This window comes from Danio rerio, chromosome 5 (assembly GCF_049306965.1).
Source record: "Danio rerio strain Tuebingen ecotype United States chromosome 5, GRCz12tu, whole genome shotgun sequence".
NCBI lineage: Eukaryota > Metazoa > Chordata > Actinopteri > Cypriniformes > Danionidae > Danio > Danio rerio.
This window is the reverse complement of record NC_133180.1, coordinates 76,617,271-76,645,000: the sequence shown is the minus strand read 5'-3', so window position 1 is coordinate 76,645,000 and position 27,730 is coordinate 76,617,271. Positions and strand designations below refer to the sequence as shown.

Below are 27,730 nucleotides of genomic sequence, written 5' to 3'. Positions count from 1 at the left end.
ACATGCAAACTCCACACAGAACCACCAACTGACGCAGCTGAAGCTCGAACCAGCGACCTTCTTACTGTGAGGCGAAAGTGCTACCCGCTGCGGCACTGCATCCCCTTATTGATTATTAAAAAAAATTATAAAAATGATATAGACTTTGTAATGTTTAATCAGAAGTGTTATATTTTTTTGAGGGGGGGGGGGACAGCATGACGGCTCAGTGGTTGCCACTGTCTCAAGATGGTCACTCGTTTGACTGGGTCAGTTGGTGTTTCTGAGTGGAGTTCTCCGGTTTCCCCCACAGTCAAACACATGCACTATAGGTGAACTGAATAAACTGGCCCTAGTGTATGAGTGTGTGTGTGTGTGTGAGAATGTGCGAGTGTATGGGTGTTTCCCAATACTGGGCTTCAGCTGGAAGGGAATCTGCTGCCTAAAACATATGCTGGAGTAGTTGGCAATTTATTCTGCTAAAACAGAGACTAAGCCATATGAAAATGAATGAATGAAAGTTATATTTGGATTATCTTTGGAAATGATCCAAAACTTTACAGGTTACTGGTTTAAGTTTGTATCAAGGGTGTTTTTTTTCTTGATGAAATTAACAATGCTTTAATTATTAGGAGCTCTGTAAAAAAACATTAAGGGTGAAGCAGTGGTGCGGTAGGTAGTGCTGTCGCCTCACAGCAAGAAGGTCGCTGGGTCGCTGGTTTGAGCCTCGGCTCAGTTGGCGTTTCTGTGTGGAGTTTGCATGTTCTCCCTGCGTTCGCATGGGTTTCCTCCGGGTGCTCCGGTTTCCCCCGCAGTCCAAACACATGCGGTACAGGTGAATTGGGTAGGCTAAATTGGCCGCAGTGTGTGAATGAGTGTTTGGATGTTTCCCAGAGATGGGTTGCGGCTGGAAGGGCATCCGCTGTGTAAAAACTTGCTGGATAAGTTGGCGGTTCATTCCGCTGTTGCGACCCCGGAATAATATTGGGACTAAGCCGACAAGAAAATGAATGAACAGGGCCGGCGCGTCCATAGAGGCGACCTAGGCGGCTGCCTATAGGGCGGCAGTATAGAGAGGGCGGCGTCCGCGACACCTCCCTTACCACCCGCGTCCTTAGTTATGTCCGCGACACCTCCATCAGCACCTGTGTGTCTTCAGTTATATCCATGTATAGGGCGGCAGAATTGAGGTCCGCGACACCCGCGCGTCCTCAGTTATATCCGCGCATAGGGCGGCAGAATAAAGAGCTCAGTGTCCACGACACCTCCCTCCCTCTCTTCCTCCCTCAGCACCCGCGCGTCCTCTGTTATATCCGCGCATAGGGCGGCAGAATAAAGAGCTCAGTGTCCACGACACCTCCTTCCCTCTCTCCCTCCCTCAGCACCCGCGCGTCCTCAGTTATATCCGCGCATAGTGCACCGGAAAAGAGGTCCGTGACACCTCCCTTACCACCCGCGTCCTCAGTTTTGTCTGCGACACCTCCATCAGCACCCGCGTGTCCTCAATTATATCCGTGTATAGGGCGGCAGATTTGAGGTCCGCATCACCCGCGCGTCCTCAGTTATATCCGTGCATAGTGCACCGGAAAAGAGGTCCGTGACACCTCACTTCATTTTCATAACCGGTCACTTTCGTTTTCTCATTGGGGTTGAGGGCGGCGTGATCGTCCTCTGCCTAGAGCGCCAGTTCAGCTTGCCCCGCCCTGTGAATGAATGAATGAATGAATAAAAAACATTAGGTGCAGCAGACGGTTAGAACCTGAGATATAAATAACGGTCGTGCTTAACCTTCAATCCGCGTTATTGGAGACGTGTAAATCAATGCATAAAAAACAAGAGTGTTTTCTTCCCAAACTGTCTGACGTCATGCTAACTCACACTGCCAAGCATCTTTTATTTGCCCTCCAACTTTCTGACTTTAAATTCCTGCTTACTTTCCCTGCAGAACTTCCTGAAAGCAGTTCCTCGAAAAAAAAAAAAAAAAACAGCCACTCAACAGGTGGAGTGTTATGTTTTGTGCGTGTCGAAGATAGCCTTGGCTGTAATTGAGTACATTGGAATAAAACTGCACGGCTAGGGAAACTTTTAAAGGTCTGCAAGCAATCCGATCATCTCCATTCGCAGAAGAAGAAAATGACAGACTTGGTGTTAAACCCTATAGGCAAGTTGCTGACCGAAATCAATTTTCCAGGGAATGCTATACTCATGGATTTTTGTAAGTAGATAGAGAAAGCAAATCAAATCAGCTTATAGGCACCCCCATGAGTTGGTTTTGCTGCTTTTCAATGATGTGCACTTTTATTTGCATTCTTCGTGTCCCCTTCTGAACCCTCGGATTCAATCGAAGTCATAGCTGCCTTCCTGGAAGATGGTTATAGGTGTTCCTAGAAACAAGGACATTTCCTTCTGCGCATTAGGCCAAATGATGGGAATGACCTGTTTTGCTGAGGTTTTGGGTCATCGGATGAATCAATTCCTCTGGCCAGCTGGCTAATGTTTGCACATATCAGACGCTGATTGGGGACAGTAATAGGGTGAGCTCAGATGAGTTACAGCAGATAATAGCATTTAGACGTCATGATTGCCCCCGCGTCTTGTCATTGAGAATGGCTAAAAGAGCTAAGAGGTTTTGTGCAGGTTTGAGAAGACAAACAACATTTGTTGCAAACAGTTTCTGCGCGTTCAATTGGATTTGTTTACACGCATCCTGCATTTTATTGATCAGAAGTCTTCCTCGAAAACCTTGCGTTCGAATTCTGCTTGCTCCTCAATGACCTAGAGGTTTGTTCAAGAGAAATTGCAGAATTACTTTATAGCCTTTCTCTTAGCTCTATCGAAGAGCTAAGAAATTTTGCAGCGGTTTCCGAAGACATACAACATTTGTCGCAAACAGTTTCTGTCAGTGCAATTGGATTTGTTTACACACATCCTGCATTTTATTTATGAGAAGCCTTCCTCGAAAACCTTGCGTTCGAATTCTGCTTGCTCCTTAATGACCAAGGTGTTTGTCCAAGAGAGATCGAAGAATTGGTGTGATTTCATTTATAACTAAATTAAGTCTGTGTTTGTTTCTGCTCTTGCAATTGGATTTGTTTACTCATATCCTGCATTTTGTTTATCAGAAGTCTTCTTCGAAAACCTTGCGTTCGAGTTCTGCTTGCTCTTTAATGACCCAGAGGTTTGTTCAAGAGAAATTGCTGAACTACTTTATAACCTTTCTCTGAGCTCTCTAGAAGAGTTGATAGATTTTGTGGCGGTTGCTGAAGGCAAAACAAGATTCGTCACAGTTTCTGCCCTTGCAATTGGATTTGTTTACACACATCCTGCATTTTATTTATCAGAAGTTTTCCTCGAAAACCTTGTGTTCGAATTCTGCTTGTTTCTTAATGACCGAGGCGTTTGTCCAAGAGAGATCGAAGAATTTCTGTGATGTCATTCATAACTAAATTAAGTCTGTGTTTGTTTCTGCTTTTGCAATTTGATTTGTTTACCTCATCCTGCATTTTGTTCATCAGAAGTCTTTTTCGAAAATCTTGCAGTTGAATTCTGCTTGCTCCTTAATGACCCAGAGGTTTGTTCAAGAGAAATTGCTGAATTACTTTATAACCTTTCTCTAAGCTCTCTAGAAGAGTTGATAGATTTTGTGACGGTTTCTGAGAGCAAAACAACATTTGTCACAGTTTCTGCCTTGCAATTGGTTTTGTTTACATGCATCTTGCATTTTATTTATCCAAAGTCTTCCTCGAAAACCTTGTGTTCGAATTCTGCTTGTTTCTTAATGGCTGAGGTGTTTGTCCAAGAGAAATCGAAGAATTGCTGTGATGTCATTCATAACTAAATTAAGTCTGTGTTTGTTTCTGCTCTTGTAATTGGATTCGTTTACTCATATCCTGCATTTTGTTTATCAGAAGTCTTCTTCGAAAATCTTGTGTTCGAATTTTGCTTGCTTCTTATAGACAGCTGGCCGCTTACTTCTGTGTGGAGGGCTTTCCCAAAGCAACCAGTTAGTCCAGTTAGCTTGTCGTGTACGTCAGCGGATTTTAAACTTAGAGAGGAGTTGACCACAATGACGACGTTGGGGTTCGAGTCAGAGGAAGAACTGTTTCAGAACTCAGGTAAGACAAAAACAGAATCCAAAAAAATAATAACAGGGTGAGAATGTGGTAAAATACAAAAACGTGGTAAAAATCAGATTTTCTGGACGGCTTTTGTTAATTGTCGGTTGGGTTTAGGGAAGTGGGTGGTCGGGTCAATCGATACAGTTGGTTGCGTTTAGGGAAGGAGGGGGGGGGGGGGGGGGGTCAGTTGATTGGTCGGCCAGCCAGTTGGTCATTTAGTCATTCAGTCAATCAGACAGACGGTCGGTCGACAGCGGCCTCTGGTGGGTTTACGCAAGAACATCTGGCACTAACGGCACTCGCGAGATAAATTTGAGATATAAAAAGCGCACACAGCGGCCTTTCGTGGATTCGCGCAAACAAAAACTGCACAAATACGTACCTCCCAGGACTCTAGAAACGTCCACGGGACTACGTTTTCAGAATGAGCCTGGGTTGTTTTCAATAGTTTGCAGTGCTATATTGTTTGGGTTGGTGCTGTATATTACGCAACCCAGGCTCATTCTTGAAACGTAGCCCCGTGGACGTTTCTGGAGACTGCGAAACACGGCTCGGGATGTACATATTTGTGCAGTTTTTGTCTTCGCAAAGCAAATCACACCAGCACTGTTCTCGTGTAAAAAGCCGCCAGAGACCGCTGCCGAGCGACCGACTGACTGACTGACCGAATGACTGAACGATTGACTGGGCGGCAGGCCAATCGGCCGACCCACACTCCTCCTCCTTTTTCCCTAAACCCAAGCAACAATTAAAAAAAAACATCCAGAAAAAGAAAAGCCCTTATCTAATTTTGACCGCATTTTCGGATTTCACTGCATTCTCACCACGTTACGAACTCGTTCGCTTTATTTTTTGGATTCTATTTTTTGTCTTAACCGATTTCTGAAATCACTCTTCCACGGACTCGAACCTGGTCGTCGCCTTGGCCGGCTCCCCTCCGGGCAGACGTAACACGACAAGCTAACCGCACAAACTGGTTGTGGCAGGAAAGTCTTCCACACGGAGGTGAGCCATCAGCCCGCAAGCGCAAAGAGGAGCGGCATCACACCGCCCCATAGCGTTCGCTTGAAAAAACGAAATGCAGCCATACGTACCTCCAGTAAATCGTAAATCATGGTCTCCAGAAACGTTCACAAGGCTACGATTTCAGAATGAGATTGGGTTGATATTACGCTACAGAAACCTCGTAATAAACCGCCAGTGCATTTTCTGTTATTTTACACACGTATCTCTCTCTATATATGATTTCTTATGCAAATATATTATTTCAAACTACTTAAAACTTCTATAAAAGTCACTTTGTTAAACGGTGGAGTTGGATTTTCAACATCAAAAGTCGACAGAGCAGATATCAACATCCCATAATTCAATTCACAATCGTAAATAAACACAGAGCACTTGTGAGTCAGATTTTTACAGTGCACTTCTTTGTACCCCATAGCAAAACACCTTCGCTGTATAACTTTAGGGTTCCCCGTGTTTCACCCTCTCTCCATCTGACCTCCAGTAGATCCCCCTTCATTACACACACACAAACACACGTCCCTAATTACCCTCGCTGTTTACCCAGTCGAAACCGGCTTAGGTTACTCTGCATACATAAACAGAGCCGTAATCGGTTTGTCTATTTTTCACATGTGCAGTTGAGCAGTCAAGCGTGCTTTTTTCTAGGAAACGGCTGGTGGTAAATGTGTGTGCACGTTTGCGGCTCTCTGTTTGTCCGTGCTCTCATCAGCATTGATATTTCATGTTGCGCCTTTCCGATCATCTGTTTCCCATTTGCGGACACTTTTTTTTTTTTTTTTTTAACCCTTTTCGCAATCGCCGAATGCCACTCTAATGGGCATATTTGTTAAAGCTTCAGTTTTCGTGCTTTGGAGCGGCACTTTCATAGCATTGACTGGAAATGCATGAGTCGACTTGAAGGACAGCTACCTTATGTGGATTCTTGGTTTCGTTGCCAATGTGCTCCCCATAGTGTGGCTCTTTCCAAATACTGTTTTAATCAGCTTTATAGGCTGCACTTCTGTGGCTTTGTCAAAGTCTTGTTTGACATTGCTTAACTGGCCATGCCTGTGGGAAAGCTTTGTCATTTGGGCACTGTTTTCTATCAAACGTCCTTCCCGTATACGAGGGTTACTTCCAGCGTCATTACAATAAGACAGCGCTTAGTTTATTTAGGTAATCCTCTACAATAGGGGGTCATTTGTTGGTGTTGTTTAATGCAATAGCCATCGCTGCTCATCTATCTATCTATCTCTAGTTTGTTCAAGCTAGTTTTTTAAAAATGAGTTGCAGCACCACCATTCTTGAGCATTTTAGGATAACTTAGCTGTCTCATGTTCAATCCACTTTAATTTGTAAAAACCAATAAGGTAACTTAATTTCTTCATGTTTTCATTAATCTGTCTGTGTCTGTGTCTGTCTGTCCATCTGTCATTTTATCCATCCATCCATCCATCCATCCAGCCATCCATCCATCCATCCATCCATCCATCATTCTGTCCATTCATTGTTCCATCCATTCAGCCATCCATTGTTCCGTCTATTCACACATCCATCCATCCATCCATCCATCCATCCATTGCTTCGTCTATCCATCCATCCATCCATCCATCTATCCATATATCCGTCAATTAATCTATTCATCAATCCATTCATCCAACCATCGTTTCGTCTATCCATCCATCCATCCATCCATCCATCATCGTTCCATCCATCCATCCATCCATCAATCCATCCATCCATCCATCCTTTCTGTCCATCCATTCTTCCATCTATCCATCCATCCATTCATCCATCCCTCCATCCATCCATCTATCCATTATTCCATATAACCATTCATCCATTGTTCAGTCCATCATCCATCCATCCATCCATTGCTTCGTCTATCCATCCATCCATCCATCCATCTATCCATATATCCGTCAATTAATTTATTCATCAATCCATTCATCCATCCATCCATCGTTTCGTCTATCCATCCATCCATCCATCCATCATCGTTCCATCCATCCATCCATCCATCCATCCTTTCTGTCCATCCATTCTTCCATCTATCCATCCATCCATCTATCCATCCCTCCATCCATCCATCCATCTATCCATTATTCCATATAACCATTCATCCATTGTTCAGTCTATCATCCATCCATCCATCGTTCAGTCTATCCATTCATCCATCTCTCCATCATCATTCTATCCATCCATCCATCCATCCATCCATCGTTCAGTCTATCCATCCATCCATCCATCAATCCATATAACCATTGATCCATTGTTCATTCTATTCTCCATCTATTCATCATTTCATCTATATATCCATCCATCCATCGTTCAGTCTATCCATCCTTAAAATCTCTCCATCATCTTTCTATCCATCCATCCATCATTCTGTCCATCCATCCATTCATCCATCCATCCATCCATCCATCCATCCATTTAACAACCATTAATCCATCCATCCATTGTTCAGTCTATCTGTCCATCCATCCATCCATCTATTGTTCTGTATATCCATCCATTTGTCATTCCCTCTATCCATCCATCCATTTATTCATCCATAAATTGTTCTGTTTATCCATTCATCAATCCATCCATTCATACATCGTCTGTTCTATTTATCCATCTATCTATTCATCCATCCATCCATCCATTGTTCCATCCATCCATCCATCCATCCATCCATCCATCCTTCCATCCTTCCATCCATTCATCATTGTCTATTTATTCATCTATCCATTCATCTATCTATCTGTCCATCCATCCATCCATCGTTCCGTCCATCCATCCATCCATCCACCCTTCCCTCTATCTATCTATGTCTGTCTGTCTGTATGTCTGTCTGTCCGTCGGTCGGTCCGTCCATTTGGTCACACTTTAGCTTAAATATCAATTCTACTATTTACTACTGGATTATTGCCAGTTGATTAACAATCTTTTCTCCTATTTATTAGTACTTATAAAGTATGATATCATTCTGCATGTCTAATCATACCCATTATATACAACCAACTTCTATTAATAACAATTAATAAGCAGCAAATCAGTACGTTATTAAGCTAAATGTCGTTATTAAGCTAAATTTGACCTTAAACTAAAGTTGACCAAAGATACATAAGATGTGAATGTTTGTTAACCTTACTAAAACTCTAAATGTGAAAATGATCATAGACTTAGTTTAATAAATCATATAAAATAATCCATTTTATTCTTACAAACTGAAACTGAATTGTCATATATTACTGTAACATTAATTTAACACGTTTTAGTATGTTCGCTCATAAAGTTTAAAGTAAAAATAGAAGAAATATAAATACATCAGTGAAGTATCCCAAAATAGATCACATGGTTATTGAACAGACGTATTATCCATTTTTGTACAGTTTCCAGAAAAAAAAAAAAAAACATCTGTATGGTGATACACACACAGTTTCCGTGATTTGGGTCATGCCTCCCGCCACACACTCACACCTCTCCATTCATTCAGTGTTTTGACTTCCAGGACTTTTTCTGTTTCTCTGCCAGACATCTCTCATGCAAGTCATTATTCCGCAATGGATTGCAGTCTTTCCCCTCCGTCTCTGCGCCGCTGTAATAACGTCTCATTCATCACGGCCGTTTAAAGAGAGTTGCCTGTGCGTAAATAAAGGGTGAGGTCTGGCAGCCAGAAACTCGCTGATGCTATCAGGGAGATGATTCCTCATCACCGTCTGCTGCATGGATGAAAAAAAACAAACAAAAGCAGGACCTGTAGAGCTCAACGGCTCAAATGCTGGAACAGGATAACCTATGATTTTTAATTTTTTTTAAATATTGGCCAAAGGATGTTTGACTGAGCGAGGACATTTTCACAGTATTTCCTTTTTTTCTCCTGAAGAAAGTCTTATTTGTTTTATTTCAGCTAGAATAAAAGCAGTTTTTAACTTTTTAAAAACATTTTTAAGGTCAATATTATTAGCCCCCTTAAGCAATATTTGTCTACAGACCACTGTTATACAATGACTTGCCTAATTACCCTAACTATACCCTAATTAGCATAGTTAAGCCTTTAAATGTCACCTAAGCTGAATACTAGTGTATTAATAGTGTGAAATTAGAATGTGAAAACTTGTAACCATTGACTTCCATAGTAGGTGTAACGAAGTGGATGCTGACAACAGAAGTGCGGATACAATTGCACTTTATTAAGAGCACGTCGTAAATGCAATGGTCATAAACAGGAGCAAAACAGTAGCACAAGGGTAATCCAATAGACCTGGTCAAACTACAGGCGAGAGGTCAGATTTGGCGGCAAAGGATCAAAAACCAAGCAAGAATCAAAACATGAGGAGTCAAACAGGGAAAAACGCTTCGCAATGTTCATATACGAAAAAAGACTCAGCCATGTGTGAGTGAAGGTGAGGTGTCTTTTTAGTCCTTGTGATTAGTGATAACTAGCAGAAGCGGTGTCTGTGTGAATGTCCAGATTGTTGTCAGCTGTTGCAGGGGTTAATGAGTGCAAAGGGTTATGGTAGTTGTAGTTCATTGAGAATACCAGTAATCTCCAGCAGAGAAAAACGCTGCTGGTTATCACAACAGGCAAATACTATAGAAAAGCAGGACCTGTACAGCTCAACTGCTCAAATGGTGGACCACAAAAAAGTGATAGTTCATCCAAAAACACAGCGTCATTAATATGTTGATTGAGCACAAATACAGTGGTACAAATTGAATTTGTCATTAAAATGTCATTAAAAATTAACGATAATCAGCATATTGACAATTTTTTGACAAATTTTAATGACAAATTCAAAAAGTGATAACACTGTCCTCATGGCATTCATGTTAATGCCAGATTTATGACAAGTTATGTTGCCTAATTAACGTCAAGTATTCCTAACAAAAACTTTGTTTTTTTTAAATGACATAACCGAGCTAATAACACTTAACAACAGCATTGACAATAAGAAGGCAACATAACTTGTCATAAATCTGGCATAAACATGATTGTCATAGAAGATACGCAGATTAGATCTTTTAGATAGCTAGGTCAAAACACTGTACTTGAATTGGGTTTACAAGACTGTCATGACACCTTTATAATCATGATATGCATCTTTATGACAATTGTCTTTAAGTGTCATTAGTTCACTTATATTATTTTAAATGCATATATGTTGTCATGATAGCATAAAATCTCATTCATGAAATAAACGTATGCCATGTTTATGAAGGTGTCATGACAGTCTTATGAACACCGCCGTCTTTCTTTTTCCAGTCTTGACCTGCTATAAAAGATCACATCTGTGTATCTTCTATGACAATCATGTTTATTCCAGATTTATGACAAGTTATGCTGCCTTGGTAAGGTCAATGCTTTTGACAGCTGTCGTTAAGTGTCATTAGCTCATTTATGTCATTGTAAAGTCTTATGGACAAACAAAAAAATTTAATTTGTGTATTTTCTATGACAATGTATAATCTTCTATGGCAATCATGTTTATGTCAGATTTATGACATGTTATGTTGCCTTGGTATGTCAAGCTGTCAAAACAACATCATGCATTGCATTTATATTGACATAACCAAGCTATTGACACTTAATGACAAATATGCATTTGTTATAATGCATAACATCATATTCATATTTATGTTATGCTTATAAAGGTGTCATGACAGTCTTATGAACTCCCCCTTCTGTCTTTTTTCAGGATTGGCCTGGCTATAAAAGATCAAATCTCTGCATCTTCTATGACAGTCTTGTTTATGTCAGACTTATGACATGTTATGTTGCCTTGGTAATGTCAAGTTATCATAAGAACATCTTTGCGTTAAAGACACTTAATGACACTTATGCAGTTGTTATAAGCATGCATAACATCTCATTCATATTCATATCATGATTATAAAGGTGTCATGACAGTCTTATGCAAACTCAAAAATCTTTTATAGCCAGGCCAGTCCTCGAAAAAGAAAGAAGAGGGTGCTCATAAGCCTGTCATGACACCTTTATAACCATGACATATCATAGATACGATTTTATGCTATCATGACAGCATATATGCGTTTGAAATGATATAAGTAAACTAATGACACTTAATTACAATTGTCAAAAGCATGCATAAAATCCATGATCATAAAAGTGACATGACAAGCTTATGTACACCCAAAAAAGATCAAATCTGTGTATCTTCTATGGCAAACATGTTTATGCCAGATTTATGACAAGTTATGTTGCCTTAATGTCAAGTTGTCATAACATCTTTGCGTTTAAAATGACATAACTGAGCTAATGACACTTAATGACACTTATGCAGTTGTCTTAAGCATGCATAACCTCATTTGTATTCATGTCATGATTATAAAGGTGTCATGACAGTCTTATGTACACCCAAAATCTTTTATAGCCAGACCGATCCTGGAAAAAGAAAGAAGGGGATGTTCATAAAACTGTCATGACACCTTTATAACCATGACATATCATTAATGAGATTTTATGCTGTTATGACTACATATATGCATTTAAAATTACATAAGTGAAGTAATGACACTTAATTACAATTGTCATAAGCATGCATAAAATCCAAGATCATGAAGGTGACATGACAAGCTTATGTACAGCCAAAAAAGATCAAATCTGTGTATCTTCTATGACAATCATGTTTATGCCAGATTTATGACAAGTTATTTTGCCTTCGTAATGTCAAGTTGTCATAAGACCATCTTTGCATTTATAACGAATTTACTGAGCTAATGGCCCTTAATGACAGTCGACAAAAGCTATGTCCTTACCAAGGCAACATAACTTGTCATAAATCTGGCATAAACATGATTGTCATAGAAGATACACAGATGTGATCTTTCAAAGCCAGACCAATCCTGGAGAAAGAAAGAAGGGGGTGTTCATAAGACTGTCATGACACCTTTATAACCATGACATGACATATCAGGAATGAGAGTTTATGCTGTCATGACAACATATATGCAATTAAAATTAGATAAGTGAGCTAAAGACACTTAATTACAATTGTCATAAGCATGCATAATGTCCATGTCATGGTTATTAAGGCGTCATGACAGTCTTATGCACACTTAATTTAAGAGTTATACACACATATATATGGTTTCATTTCCAGTATTGACCTGGCTATAAAAGATCAACTCTGTGTATCTTCAATGGCGTTCGCTCTCATTGAAAGTGAGCTAGACTGCCTCATCCTCTGTGAAATGTCCTCTGGAATGAGTCACGACCTCTTGTCTCGGCGTGAACCGTCCCTCAGTTCTCCTTCTCTGCCCTGTGCTTGTCTTATTATTGCCCGTGAGACACTCACACGTGGGCTGACCTTTTTTGGTACGCTTTTCCAATTAAATCCTGACAGGCTCTTGTCTGAACAAAGCGCCCTGAGATGCCCTCGCCCCGCGTAACTTCGCAGAAATCCTCCACTTTTGGAGCGGAGGTGGCGGAGTGTGTTATTGGTGACTCATGGACTACGACCGAAGGACTCGCCCGCTCGTGGAGATAATTGCATTTCTCTCACCTGTGCCATTTATTTTGCAGGCCTTCAAAAGTGCCACCATGAGCTCATACTGGTGCGCGGGGAAGGGTGATGTCATCGAGAACTGGTGCCGATGTGACCTGACTGCGCTCGGAAAAGATGGACTTCCCAATTGCAGCCCACTGCGGAGACCTGTGTGAGTGACCCAATCCCTCACACTTTACAATAAGCTTTCAATAATATATGTTTATTACATTAAAAAACTATGAATAATACTTGCACAGCTTGTATTGATCATAGTTCAATGTTGACCAATGCAAAATTAAACATCCAAATATCAAGCTTGTTAACATTATATACTGTAAATCCCAACAGTCAACTTTATCAAATGAAATAAGTGTAGTTAACTCAAAATTGACTAGTGTGCTACTCTGAAACAGTGACAAAATGTGTGTTTAAAAAATATATATAACTGATTTAAACATCAAAAGCTTGCACTTTGTCACTTCCACCTAAATTAATAAATGATTTACTTCAGACTTCAGTTTCTTATCAAATCTTCCGACCAATCAAATGCTCTCTAGTGTCTGACATGCCCCGCCCCCTTCTTCTCATTGGCTTTTCACTTGATGTGCTTAAGCTCAACCACTCTCACTGGCAGTGCTGTGAGAAATCCAAACTAAAAGGGGAGGAGCTACTCTAAGTCCCGCCTCATCTTCATTATTCAGTTGAGATTACGTCAAACATCGGATGTAAAAATGCACATTTCAAAGCACTTCGCGAGACCTTTAAGACTGCTCAGACTTGTATTTTCCACATTGACTTCCATTATAATGACATTTTTTTGATTGAAAAACCTTGACACCATATACTCATGCATTTTCGATAGTCTGTTGTTCCATAAAACTGTATATTATAACTGTGATTATAATGGAAGTCAATGGGGCAAAAACAGCCCCCAACATAACAAAAGGGTAGTCATTTTGTCTAGAGTGTATTGTTGAGTTTTTGAGAAGCATTTTCCCAAAATATGTGTTAAAAATAAGATTTGTCAGCAAAAAATAATCCCATTTGCTGAAACACAGAGATAGTTGTGGACAAATTAAGACTTTAAATCAGCCCAGAGTGAATGAAAACAACCCAACAGCAAACAGGAGTTAAGGAAACTAAAAGGATCATGGGATGGAGCCGAATATTAGCACACATGGTAATGTTGTCTTTATTTTCCCAGATTAAGACTGGCTCCACACCTGGAACCCTCCAGTACGATGGTGGCGCTGGAATGGATCGATGTAGAGCCTCTGATTGGCTACAAGGTGTCAGATTACATCATTCAACATAAGCGAGTGGAGGACCCATCAGAGGCTGAAATCTACACAGGTAAGTGAGAAATCACCTTATTATTAAAGTACACATGAAATCAAAACAAAGTGGTTTTTTTAGCTCACACTGCTAGTTTTGTGCTGAATGGTCCGTCTGTGTATGTCATTAAGAAAAAAAATAGTTTAATCTTTAAATGAAATCTGAAAATGCACTTCCAGTTTTCAGTTCAATTCTCAGATCACGTCTTTCTGAGGTAGTGGGCGGGGCTAACATACGCCACACCCCTTTAGTTGTCAGTACAAACAAAAATGGTGACACGGAGTCAGCTAGGTTGCAATAACTCTCCCCAAACTCTTTTCCCCATTTTTTTCTGAATGAAATGCCTACTTTACTACAACCAATCAGCTCACAGTAGAAAAAAGAAGCCACGCCCACTGTTTTCTCATTTAATATTCCATTTCTTCAGGAACTGCATCTCAATACCAACAAAAAACGGTCACAGCTTCAAGTTGTTCGACCTCTAATGTAACTTAAAACAATTACCAATGAAAAAAAAAAATATTGTTTGAAGCAGAAATCTTTGTAAGTGTAACACTTTGTCCCGACTAACACAGAACGTCTTTTCCATGTTATTGATTTTGTCCTAACTATTGCTAACCAAAGCTTTTAGAAATGATTTCTGTGACATTGTGGCTGAAAAACAGTATAAACTACTATGACAATGATCTCCTCAGGTGCCGATTATGTGCTTTATTCAGTGTTAAATGCTAAATGAACAGCAAAAATTCCCAGGTAGCAAAGAATTCTGGCCCAGATTTGGCATAAAGCTGGCACAGCAGGCATTCGTATGGCACTAGCATGCAGCATGTGGGCCAAACATGGCCCGGGCTAATTGATGTGTTCAGTAGAGTGTTTCCACCGTTTCCTCACACCACCAGAGTAAAGAGTAAAAGTAAAGAGGCTGATTGGGGGAGGCTTATTCTTTATCCTCGCGCTGCAGATGCCCTGTTTAACTGTTTTCTTGCTAGTGAAGCGTTCAGTTTTTACACTTACAGTTGATGTCAAAATTATTAGCCCCCCTTTGAATTGTTTTTTCTTTTTTAAATATTTCCCAAATGATGTCGAACAGAGCAAGGAAATTTTCACAGTATGTCTGATAATATTTTTTCTTCTGGAGAAAGTCTCATTTGTTTTATTTCGGCTAGAATAAAAGCAGTTTTGAATTTTTTAAAAGCCATTTTAAGGTCAAATTATTAGCCCCTTTAAGCTATATATTTTTTCGATAATCTACAGAACAAACCATCATTATACAATAACTTGCCTAATTACCCTAACCTGCCTAATTAACCTAATTAACCTAGTTAAGCCTTTAAATGTCACTTTAACCTGTATAGAAGTGTCTTGAAGAATATCTAGTCAAATATTATGTACTATCACATGGCAAAGATAAAATAAATCAGTTATTAAAAAAAAAAAATTAAAGCTATTATGATTAGAAATGAGTTGGAAAAAGCTGCTCTCCATTACACAGAAAAAAAATTAACAGGGGGGCTAATAATTCTGACTTCAACTGTATAACTGATCAATGTAGAAATCTAAATTTCCAGTGCTGGGAATCTGCAGTTCAACGTTTGTCCTCACAGCCTGCAGTGAGAGTCTGAAACACATCACTGATTGTCTTGTTGATCTGGTCAAATCTCGTTAAACTACGATCTGAGGGTTTCAGGACCAGAGAGACTCGGAGATGAGAAAGCAGAGGTCACTAACACTGACCTGCAGACGTCTGTCCGAGTCACAGCGTGTGAGTCAGCGTTCAGGTGACAGGAATCTAATAAAACAGGACAGACCGAATGCTAAGGTTGAACTGGCCGGGTTTAGTCATTGCAAGTAATCCGTCTTGCAGAAGTGAAGGAGGTGAAGGCGTTTGCTGGCAGATGGCATGACGTGTTTCATTCTGATCGACAGACTCTGATTGGTTACGTCCAACCTGGAGATTAGACCCTCCAATGGTCCAAAACAGTGGCTTACAACTGAGCTTATTGGCTGTTTTACACACAATTCAGCTGAAAGTAGTCAACATTAGAAATGGATCATTGTTTATCATTAAAGTTGCCCTAAAACTATTTAACAACACCCATTCTTGATATTCCAGCATATGTTTTAAACACAGATGCCCATCCAGCTGCAACGCAGCATACACTCTCACATTCGCATAAACACTCACACACTATACAGCCATTGTAGTTTCTTCAATTCCCAGATAGCGCTTGTGTTTGGACTGTGGGGGGAAACGGAGCACCCGGAGCAAACCCACATCAACAAGGGCAGAACATGCAAACTCCACACAAAAATGCCAACTGGCCCAGCTGGGACTCGAATCAGCGATCTTATTGCTGTGAGGCCACAGTGCTGACCGCTGAGCCACTGTATCGCCTGGTTTGAAATCCTATAAGAAAACCTGGTGATGACAACAGTCATTTTCCATCCTGTGATTATCAGATGGTGGCCATAATGAGAGACATGCTGAAAGGGGCTCATTTTGGCACTGAGACTTCAAATCTTTTGGATCATGTGTCACATTCTGTACAATTTGAGGCAAAAAAAAAATGCACTCTTTGTTGTAGTGCTAAAGTATCGAATGTTGTGATATGATATTAAAGGATTTATAGAATAAAGGGAGATATTTAGAAATGCTTCAAGATGGGAAACTTTAGGACAGGATGTCTGAGAAAATAAACTGTTACCAGAGACACACTTTTTCCCAGAGATGGGTTGCGGCTGGAAGGGCATCCGCTGCGTAAAAACTTGCTGGATTAGTTGGCGGTTCATTCGTCCCCAGATTAATAAAGGGACTAAGCTGACAAGATAACGAACGAGACACACTTCATAGGTAATCAGATATGTATTTCCTCAAAGCATCTGCCTTCATTCTAATATACACTACCTAAGACTTGTTTCCCAGTATTGGGTTGCAGCTGGAAGGGCATCCGCTGCATAGAGCTGCGGTGAAGCTACGCATCGATGAATTTGCTCTTCAGTGTTTGGACTCTCAGTAATGACTTTAAAGCACACTGAACTGAGCTAAACTGAACTGAACCTAAATACTAAAAACTGAACTACCCTGATCCAGTTACTATGACCATTTATGTGAAGCTGCTTTGACACAATCTACATTATGTAAAAGCGCTACACAAATAAAGCTGAATTGAATTAAATTGAATAAACATATGGAATAGTTGGCGGCTCATTCCGCTGTGTTGACCTCTAATAAATAAGCAGAAGGAAATCTAATGAATGAATGGAACTTTCAGCAAGTTTTCCAAAGAGAATAATTGCAGCGTAAACATTTAAGCAGAGATTTGTGCCAGGGTTAGATCTGCAGCTCTCAATGCTGATGTTTTTTTCTGCTGAGTGTACAATCAAGGACAAACTTAATATTTAAGCCAAACATCTCTATTCTTTCTCCAGCTCCATAGATGAACTCATGTTGTGAGGTAGAAAAAAAAAGGTTCAAAGCCAGCCACACCGCTCACCTAAGGCAGTTGACTCACCGCCCACAAATATGTTTTGCATTTCCTAATTAAACGAAATAAAATGTTTAGCTTTTGTGCTGACCAATGCTGGGAAGCCTGAATGTTCTTGCGCTGCCATCTATAAACAGCTTTATTGCGTGCTGTTTGCTTCACAGTTTTGTACACGTAAAATGAGATTCTCGGCAACAATGTGTCACCGTGACTTAGCATTAGGTTAGCATGCTGAGCCTGACACACATTCGCACAGCGGGACGACGGAGGTTTTATGCATTTGACACTGCAAGACGATTATAATGAGTTCAAACAAGACCAGGGTTGCTTTTATTGTGTCCACTTTAATGCCTTTTCTGTGAATTGGAAATAAAAAATGAGCATTGTAGTAGTAGCCAGGTCAGATTGACCCTTGATTTAGTATGGCTTGTTTTTGCCAAGACATATTGATCTTTGATATAGGATCAGCATTGTATGATTCTTGCACAGTCCCAAAGTTAAGTGGTTTTGAGCTGTTCTTTTGGTCTGGCTGTTGCAGGAAAACTCTAGTGTTTAATTTTGCTATCAAGGCAAAAATCCAACCCAGGCTCTTTTCAGGTACAGTGCATCCTCAGGTCTACGTTCTGGGGACAGCGAAATACGTAAGCACTGGTACGTCTGCTCTCAGTTTTTGCAAATCTGCCAGATACCTTTGTGTATGCTTTTTGATGATCTCAAATTTCTCTTTCGTGCCCTCCTCTCGGATAAATCCACCAGAGGGCGCAATATACACTTCAGCCGATCAATCCAGCTAGCTGTTGATTGACCAACTGCCCTCCCCCCTTCCCTAAACCCAACCAATTGTGTTTTCAAAAGCCCTGATTGACTCGATCACCCAATTACCTAAACCCAACCAATAGTGTTTTCATAAGCACTGATTGACCCAATCACACACTTCCCTAAACCCAACCAATAGTGTTTTCAAAATCACTGATTGACTCGATCACCCAATTCCCTAAACCCAACCAATAGTGTTTTCATAAGCACTGATTGACCCGATCACACACTTCATTAAAACCCAACCAATTGTGTTTTCAAAAGCACAGATTGACCCGATCCCCCACTTCCCTAAACCCAACCAATAGTGTTTTCAAAAGCACTGATTGACCCAATCACACACTTGCCTAAACCCAAACAATAGTGTTTTCAAAAGCACTGATTGACCCGATCACCCACTTCCCTAAACCCAACCAATAGTGTTTTCAAAGGCCCTGATTGACCCGATCACCCACTTCCCTAAACCCAACCAATAGTGTTTTCAAAAGCCCTGATTGACCCGATCACCCACTTTCCTAAACCCAACCAATAGTGTTTTCAAAAGCACTGATTGAACCGATCACCCACTTCCCTAAACCCAACCAATAGTGTTTTCAAAAGCACTGATTAACCCGATCACCCACTTCCCTAAACCCAACCAATAGTGTTTTCAAAGGCCCTGATTGACCCGATCACCCACTTCCCTAAACCCAACCAATAGTGTTTTCAAAAGCACTGATTGACTCGATCACCCACTTCCCTAAACCCAACCAATAGTGTTTTCAAAGGCCCTGATTGACCCGATCACCCACTTCCCTAAACCCAACCAATAGTGTTTTCAAAAGCCCTGATTGACCCGATCACCCACTTTCCTAAACCCAACCAATAGTGTTTTCAAAAGCACTGATTGACCCGATCACCCACTTCCCTAAACCCAACCAATAGTGTTTTCAAAAGCACTGATTAACCCGATCACCCACTTCCCTAAACCCAACCAATAGTGTTTTCAAAGGCCCTGATTGACCCGATCACCCACTTCCCTAAACCCAACCAATAGTGTTTTCAAAATCCCTGATTGAACCGATGACCCACTTCCCTAAACCCAACCAATAGTGTTTTCAAAAGCACTGATTGACCCGATCACCCACTTCCCTAAACCCAACCAATAGTGTTTTCAAAAGCCCTGATTGACCCGATCACCCACTTTCCTAAACCCAACCAATAGTGTTTTCATAAGCACTGATTGACCCGATCACACACTTCATTAAAACCCAACCAATTGTGTTTTCAAAAGCACAGATTGACCCGATCCCCCACTTCCCTAAACCCAACCAATAGTGTTTTCAAAAGCACTGATTGACCCAATCACACACTTGCCTAAACCCAAACAATAGTGTTTTCAAAAGCACTGATTGACCCGATCACCCACTTCCCTAAACCCAACCAATAGTGTTTTCAAAGGCCCTGATTGACCCGATCACCCACTTCCCTAAACCCAACCAATAGTGTTTTCAAAAGCCCTGATTGACCCGATCACCCACTTTCCTAAACCCAACCAATAGTGTTTTCAAAAGCACTGATTGAACCGATCACCCACTTCCCTAAACCCAACCAATAGTGTTTTCAAAAGCACTGATTAACCCGATCACCCACTTCCCTAAACCCAACCAATAGTGTTTTCAAAGGCCCTGATTGACCCGATCACCCACTTCCCTAAACCCAACCAATAGTGTTTTCAAAAGCACTGATTGACCCGATCACCCACTTCCCTAAACCCAACCAATAGTGTTTTCAAAAGCACTGATTGACCCGATCACCCACTTCCCTAAACCCAACCAATAGTGTTTTCAAAGGCCCTGATTGACCCGATCACCCACTTCCCTAAACCCAACCAATAGTGTTTTCAAAAGCACTGATTGACCCGATCACCCACTTCCCTAAACCCAACCAATAGTGTTTTCAAAAGCCCTGATTGACCCGATCACCCACTTTCCTAAACCCAACCAATAGTGTTTTCAAAAGCACTGATTGACCCGATCACCCACTTCCCTAAACCCAACCAATAGTGTTTTCAAAAGCACTGATTAACCCGATCACCCACTTCCCTAAACCCAACCAATAGTGTTTTCAAAGGCCCTGATTGACCCGATCACCCACTTCCCTAAACCCAACCAATAGTATTTTCAAAATCCCTGATTGAACCGATGACCCACTTCCCTAAACCCAACCAATAGTGTTATCAAAACACTATTAGTGGGGGTAGTGGTTTTCCATTGCAAAAATTTTCTACACCCGCCTGTTATTCCACACCCACACAATCATGTTCAAAACATCCCAATTTAGCAGGAAACTGCCCAATCTGGCAACACTGGTTGGGCGAAATTATTAAATGCAATTTTAATAGACAGGAAAAAAAAACCTGCCCCGACCAGGCTAATTTCCCAGCACTATCATAAATTTGATTCATGAAACCAAATCTGCCATTAATAAACCTGACTCACCAAAATAAGCCTTGCTTTTTCTCTAAGCTTGGCTTATGGAATAAGCCCCAGATCACCCCCTTCCCTAAACCCAACCAATAGTGTTTTCAAAAGCACAAATTGACCCAATCACCCCCTTCCCTAAACCCAACCAATAGTGTTCTCGAAATGAATCTAAAAAGAGAGGTAGTGGAGGTATCGATCGGTCAGTCAGTCAGTGAACAGCCGCCTCTAGTTACATGAGAACAGCAGGCACAAATGGCACTCGCGAGAGAAATTGAAGATCTGAAAAAGCATACACACCAACCTCTGATGAGTTTAAGAAAACAAAAACAGCAAAAAAAAAAAAAAAAAAAAAACTCCTGTTTTGTATTCCGCGCTCTCCAGATATGCATACAGGGGTATATGTCCATAATGAGCCTGGGTTGGTTAGGAAATGTGCTGACAGCATGTCAGATTGACCCATGATTCAGAGTGACTTTTTTTTCGGCAAGACATATTGATCTCTAATGTAAAAGTCAGTGTTGTATAATTCTTGCATGGTCCTGAAGTTGTAAATAGTTAAAAACTGTTCTTTTAGTCTGGCTGTTGCAGGAAAACTCTAGTGTTTATTTTTGTTCTCAGAGCTTTCTGGTAACACACTGTACGTTTCTGGAGTCGCAAGTGAAACTAGCTGTCCTAAAAGTCAGAATGAATCCATCATGGGCACTGTCGAAACATCAGACAAGCCAAAATCAACTATTTAGTACATCATTAAGGGGGAGAAATGCCACATATTTCCCATGCAGTCCAATGGCAACAGATTGACACATAATAATAAATTAATAAGGACACACTCCAGGATCTGGGGGGTATCAATTTGGCAAAATGACTACATAAATAGGAGTAGTGTATCATCAAAACTAAAGATGACGTATCTTTGCCATTGCCAACAATAGGTTTTATTGTCTAGAAATGTGAATAATGTGGTGAAAGCATGTCTGGCTGAGCAGATCTGAGGAAAAGCCAAGCCAGATGAATGGGACTTTTTTTTGCCCACATGAACACAGTGATTGGAATTTTGCTGTCTTGTAATGTAAGACAAAATGTTGACTCAACATGAGGGGATTGTATTGTTACTCTCAGTGTAAATGTAAATTGACATGGGCAATTGTTTCATGGGGACAATTGCTGACAAAACGTGACAAAGTAAAGTGACATTTAAAATTAGTCTATATTTTCAGTGAACGCTGCTAGGGAATGGAAATCCATCCCACCAACAATTATCTTCTAATACATACTTTTACAATGCATACTACATACTTTTCAGGTTTATGTTAAAAATTGGTTATTAAGTCGATGCCAGTAGTGTAGTGGTTAGTGCGTCGACGCATGCAATCCGGTGCTCACAGCGACCTGAGTTCGCTTCCCGCCTCGCAGTCTTATGCCGATCCTTTCCCTGTCTCTGCTCCCTATGCTTTCCTGTCAATAACCTCTACTGTCCTGTCCATTAAAGGTGACAACCCAAAAAAATAATTATTTAAAAAAATGGTTAATGACAAGTGAGCAGAGTCAACATAAGTACTGTATTCTTGACAGTAGACCTACTGAAATTGTTTGTTTTTAGTTTAATTCTTGGTCAATTCTGAACTAAACTAAACTAAACCAAACTAAACTAAACTAAACTAAACTAAACTAAACTAAAAAAAAAATCAAACTAAACTAAACTAAACTAAACTATGATGATCTGAGTGGGGATCGAACCCGGGTCTGCGGTGTGGTTAGCAGTAGCTCTTACTAGATGAGCTAAGTCAGCAACTGGTGGCCCAAGAGCAGAGGAGGAACAAAGCGAGTCCACAACTGATGAATTAAAAAAAAAAATAATATAGTCTTTACTGAGGTAAATTTGACAAAAAGGAGAGATAATATCTCTCTACAGCAGGGTTGAAAAGTACAACAAAAATAGGAAAGCCGAGATTCCTGAAAATACATACAAAATAAAATAGACACGAGGGTCTCAAAACAATCAAACAGCAAAATAGCAAACAAGTCTTGAGAACAAGCAAAAAGTCTTGAGAACAACTTAACTGGAAACTGGACGAGGCAGCAAGAGGTTTAGTTCAGGACTGAACATAGAGCAGCATACAAAGCAGTCTTATATAGAGCAAAGAACAGGTGGTGGTGGTTACGCTGATTACAGGAAAGTTTAGAGGAACAAGAGTCATTACTGCCATCTAATGTTGAGGAGTATAGGGCAACATGTGCGCCCCCTGGTGGGTTGGAGGATGCGATAAAGTGCTGAGATATTACATAAACTAAACTAAACTAAACTAAACAATCAAACTAAACTAAACTAAACTAAACTAAAAAATCAAACTAAACTAAACCAAATTAAACTAAACTAAACTAAACTAAACTAAATTATCAAACTAAACTAAACTAAACTAAATAATCAAACTAAACTAAACTAAACTAAACTATATAATCAAACTAAACTAAACTAAACAATCAAACTAAACTAAACTAAACTAAACTAAACTAAACTAAATAATCAAACTAAACTAAACTAAACTAAACTAAATAATCAAACTAAACTAAACTAAACTAAACTAAAAAATCAAACTAAACTAAACCAAATTAAACTAAACTAAACTAAACTAAACTAAACTAAACTAAACTAAATTATCAAACTAAACTAAACTAAACTAAACTAAATAATCAAACTAAACTAAACTATATAATCAAACTAAACTAAACTAAACAATCAAACTAAACTAAACTTAACTAAACTAAACTAAACTAAACTAAACTAAACTAAACTAAACTAAACTAAATAATCAAACTAAACTAAACTAAACTAAACTAAATAATCAAACTAAACTAAACTAAACTAAACTAAACTAAACTAAACAATCAAACTAAACTAAACTAAACTAAACTAAACTAAACTAAATAATCAAACTAAACTAAACTAAACTAAACAATCAAACTAAACTAAACTAAACTAAACTAAACTAAATAATCAAACTAAACTAAACAATCAAACTAAACTAAACTAAACTAAACTAAACAATCAAACTAAACTAAACAATCAAACTAAACTAAACTAAACTAAACTAAACTAAATAATCAAACTAAACTAAACAATCAAACTAAACTAAACTAAACTAAACTAAACTAAACTAAATAATCAAACTAAACTAAACTAAACTAAACTAAATAATCAAACTAAACTAAACTAAACTAAACTAAACTAAACAATCAAACTAAACTAAACTAAACTAAACTAAACTAAATAATCAAACTAAACTAAACTAAACTAAACAATCAAACTAAACTAAACTAAACTAAACTAAACTAAATAATCAAACTAAACTAAACAATCAAACTAAACTAAACTAAACTAAACTAAACAATCAAACTAAACTAAACAATCAAACTAAACTAAACTAAACTAAACTAAACTAAACTAAATAATCAAACTAAACTAAACAATCAAACTAAACTAAACTAAACTAAACTAAACTAAACTAAACTAAACTAAACTAAACTAAACTAAACTAAACTAAACTAAACAATCAAACTAAACTAAACTAAACTAAACTAAACTAAACTAAATAATCAAACTAAACTAAACTAAACTAAACAATCAAACTAAACTAAACTAAACTAAATAATCAAACTAAACTAAACTAAACTAAACAATCAAACTAAACTAAACTAAACTAAATAATCAAACTAAACTAAACTAAACAATCAAACTAAACTAAACTAAACTAAATAATCAAACTAAACTAAACTAAACAATCAAACTAAACTAAACTAAACTAAACTAAACTAAACTAAACTAAACTAAACTAAACTAAACTAATCTAAACTAAACTAAACTAAACTAAACTAAACTAAACTAAACTAAACTAAACTAAAATATCAAACTAAACTAAACTAAACTAAAAAATCAAACTAAACTAAACTAACTAAACTAAACCAAACTAAACAATCAAACTAAACTAAACCAAACTAAACAATCACACTAAACTAAACTAAAACAAACAAGACCAAACTAAACCAAACCAAAGTGTTGAGTTTCTTTCCTCATATACTGTAGAAATAATGGTTTTAAACCTCTAGATGGCATCCATTTGCTGAAGCATCGCTCACTGGCACAGTAAAGGTTTTGGACAGTTCAGGAGTGAGGTCTCTGTGGATATGGCTCTGAGCTACCTATTAGCTCTAACCTTGTCAAGTTTTATAGAGATATTGTAAAGCCAAACCGTAGTCTCTTTACAAAATCAGATTTTGGAAATGGGACCAACGTAAACGGACCTGACCCGCTCTGCAGCTGACGCTCGGCTCTTTCATTTCCCGCCAGATTTGCCCATTTGAATTAAGGCTGAATGCTTTAAAAGTTTCCAGAAGCCGTGTATACAGACTTATGACGTGATGCTTTATTTTCTGGAATGCCTTTTATCAGTTCTTTTAATTTCCTTGAAATGAGTTTATATCTGAACTTTTGTATTTTATTTTCATATTTAGGTTTTAGTACAAGAAATTTAGGCATATATAATCAAGATCTAAACATTTTTTAATTTGTATTTTTTTATTTTAGTAATTAACATTTTATTTTTAGTAATTATTAATGTTTATTTGTATTTTTATGTCAGTAATTAGTATTTTATAAGTATTTTATATTTTAGTGATTTTTTGTAATTAGTCATTTTTATTAGGATTGTTTATATATACAGTTGAAGTCAGAATTATTAGCCCACCTTTGATTTTTATTTAATTTTTTTCTCTTTTTAAAATATTTTCCAAATGATGTTTAACAGAGCAAGGAAATTTTAACAGTATGTCTGATAATATTTTTTCTTCTGGAGAAAGTCTCATTTGTTTTTGGAGAAAGTCTCATTTGATTCTGAGTAATTTTTATAATTTTATTAGTATTTTTTTTATTTTATTTTATTAATTAGTATTTTTATTTTTCATATTTTTATTAGCAGCAAATCTTATAATTGATATCAAGATATGAAATCTCTTTTGTTGAATTATGTGTAAAGGGGTGGTTCTAAAGTTGGCTATTTTACTGAAGTCATGTTAAGTAAAACCTGCTTTTAATGTCATATTGTTATTGCGTCATGAGTTATTTAATCCAGCCTGAAGTTTAAATACAGACATATTTGCTTTTCTTCTTGTATATAGGGCAGCAAGAAGGTCACTGGTTCGAGTCCCAGCTGGAGTTGCCATTTCTGTGTGGAGTTTGCATGTTCTCCCCATGTTGGTGTGGGTTTCCTCCGGGTTGCTCCGGTGTCCCCCACATTCCAAACACATGCACTATAGGGGAATCGATGAACTAAATTGGCCGTTGTGTGTGTGTGTGTGTGTGAATGCGAGTGTGAATGGGTGTTTCCTAGTACTAAGTTGCAGCTGGAAGGGCATTCCCTGCATAAAACATATACCGAAATAGTTGGTGGTTCATTCCGCTGTGGTGACCCCTGATAAATAAGGGACTAAGCTGAAGTAAAAACAATCAATGCATGATAAATTCAGCAGTGCTTTTGCTGGGACTTTACAGTCGCAAGACCACACATGCTGCTCTGGGTTTCTTAATTTGGGGTGAGCTCTCTCTCTCTCTCTCTCTCTCTCTGTTGAACTGGCAGCCACTTCTTCCAAATCTGCTAATTAATGTCGGGAAGGGTGTCAGAGTGTGAGTATCTCTCGCTGTTCCTCAAATAATGGGAGTCTGCGAGATGTAAGACGCAAGGGCGGGAGAAATGCGCAGAGAAAACCAGCCGCCACATGCCGATGATGTCATCTCCACTGTCAGACGTTGCATTTCTTTTTTATTGTGTTTATTATTATTCCCGTCTCCCGTCGCAGCAGGTTTCTCATCGGGAATCCGTCACCTCCATCCAGGGCTATCCTTTTGGTTTTTTGTTTTATGTAACAGTTGCAAACATGGCAAACGTCCCCCGAGCGCCGATGCTCGCCGATAAGCCAGCTCGTCTGAAGCCAGATTCAATTAAAAAGGAGATAAAAGGGTGTCCTTCAGGATGAGTGGAGATAACGAATTGGAGAGCCTCAGCTGACTCGCTTTGTTTGCTTAATTAAGGATGACCTCATCGCTAAAAATGGCTCCCGCTTCCCCTGGCGTCACGAGCGGGACCATCAGCAGATTGGAGTACAGGCAGAAAGCCAAGTCTGGCTTCTCTATTCAGCACACACACACACGCTCGCACATACACTCTCTGTAATGCAAAGGTGAAGCTGAATACATTTTCGTGCATATGCGATTGTTAACATGGCATGCACTTGAATGTAATCGCATAAAGATGAGGTCAGAATTATTAGAATAATCTTCAAATATTTTCTAAATGGTGTTTAACAGAGCAAGGAATTTTGCACAGTATTTCCTATAATATTTTTTCTTCTGCAGAAAGTCTCATTTGTTTTATTTCGGCTAGAATAAAAGCAGTTTTTAATTGTTTATAAACAATATCATTAGCTCCCTTAAGCAATATTAGTTTTTAGGGATGTAACGGTATCAGAATTTCACGGTACGGTAATACCTCGGTATGAATGGCACGGTACGGTATTTATCGAATAATTTACAGGAAAAACAAAACTAATAAAAAGACTCGAAAAAAGTGCCAAAAGTGTTTATTTACCTTAGCACTGAACATATCAATGACATACAAATTAGCCGTCTATCTGTAAGTTTCGAAACAGGAACTTCAATTTTTCAATTTTAATAACAAAAATCTAATTAACCATGTAGAAATAATAAAGTTTCAATTTAGTATTGTTGAAAACTCGTCATATTTAACATTTAATCACTCACTCACTGATAGAGATGGTTTTTTTTTAAGGAAAATGATCATATAACTATAATCTGGTGAAAGCTGGGATCTCTGGGCATGTCCCCTGCAACAGAATAAACCCTCTCATTTGGGACTGAGGTTTCTGGGACAGAGAGATATGATTTAGCCAAGGGTGACAGCAGTGGGTAACGTTGTGCATTGTCTTTCCACTACTTAAGAGGACAAGCCATGAGTGAG

At 38.9% G+C, this 27,730-nt stretch overlaps 1 protein-coding gene across 1 annotated transcript in view; it reads left to right on the top strand.

The window, feature by feature from the left end:
* The window catches only part of astn2 (astrotactin 2), a 574,772-nt gene that overhangs the window by 486,300 nt on the left and 60,742 nt on the right, over window positions 1-27,730 (top strand). The window contains exons 18-19 of the mRNA XM_073951693.1: window positions 12,637-12,770; window positions 13,806-13,954. Coding sequence (XP_073807794.1) covers window positions 12,637-12,770; window positions 13,806-13,954 — 283 coding nt within the window. The remainder of the gene's footprint in view (window positions 1-12,636; window positions 12,771-13,805; window positions 13,955-27,730) is intronic.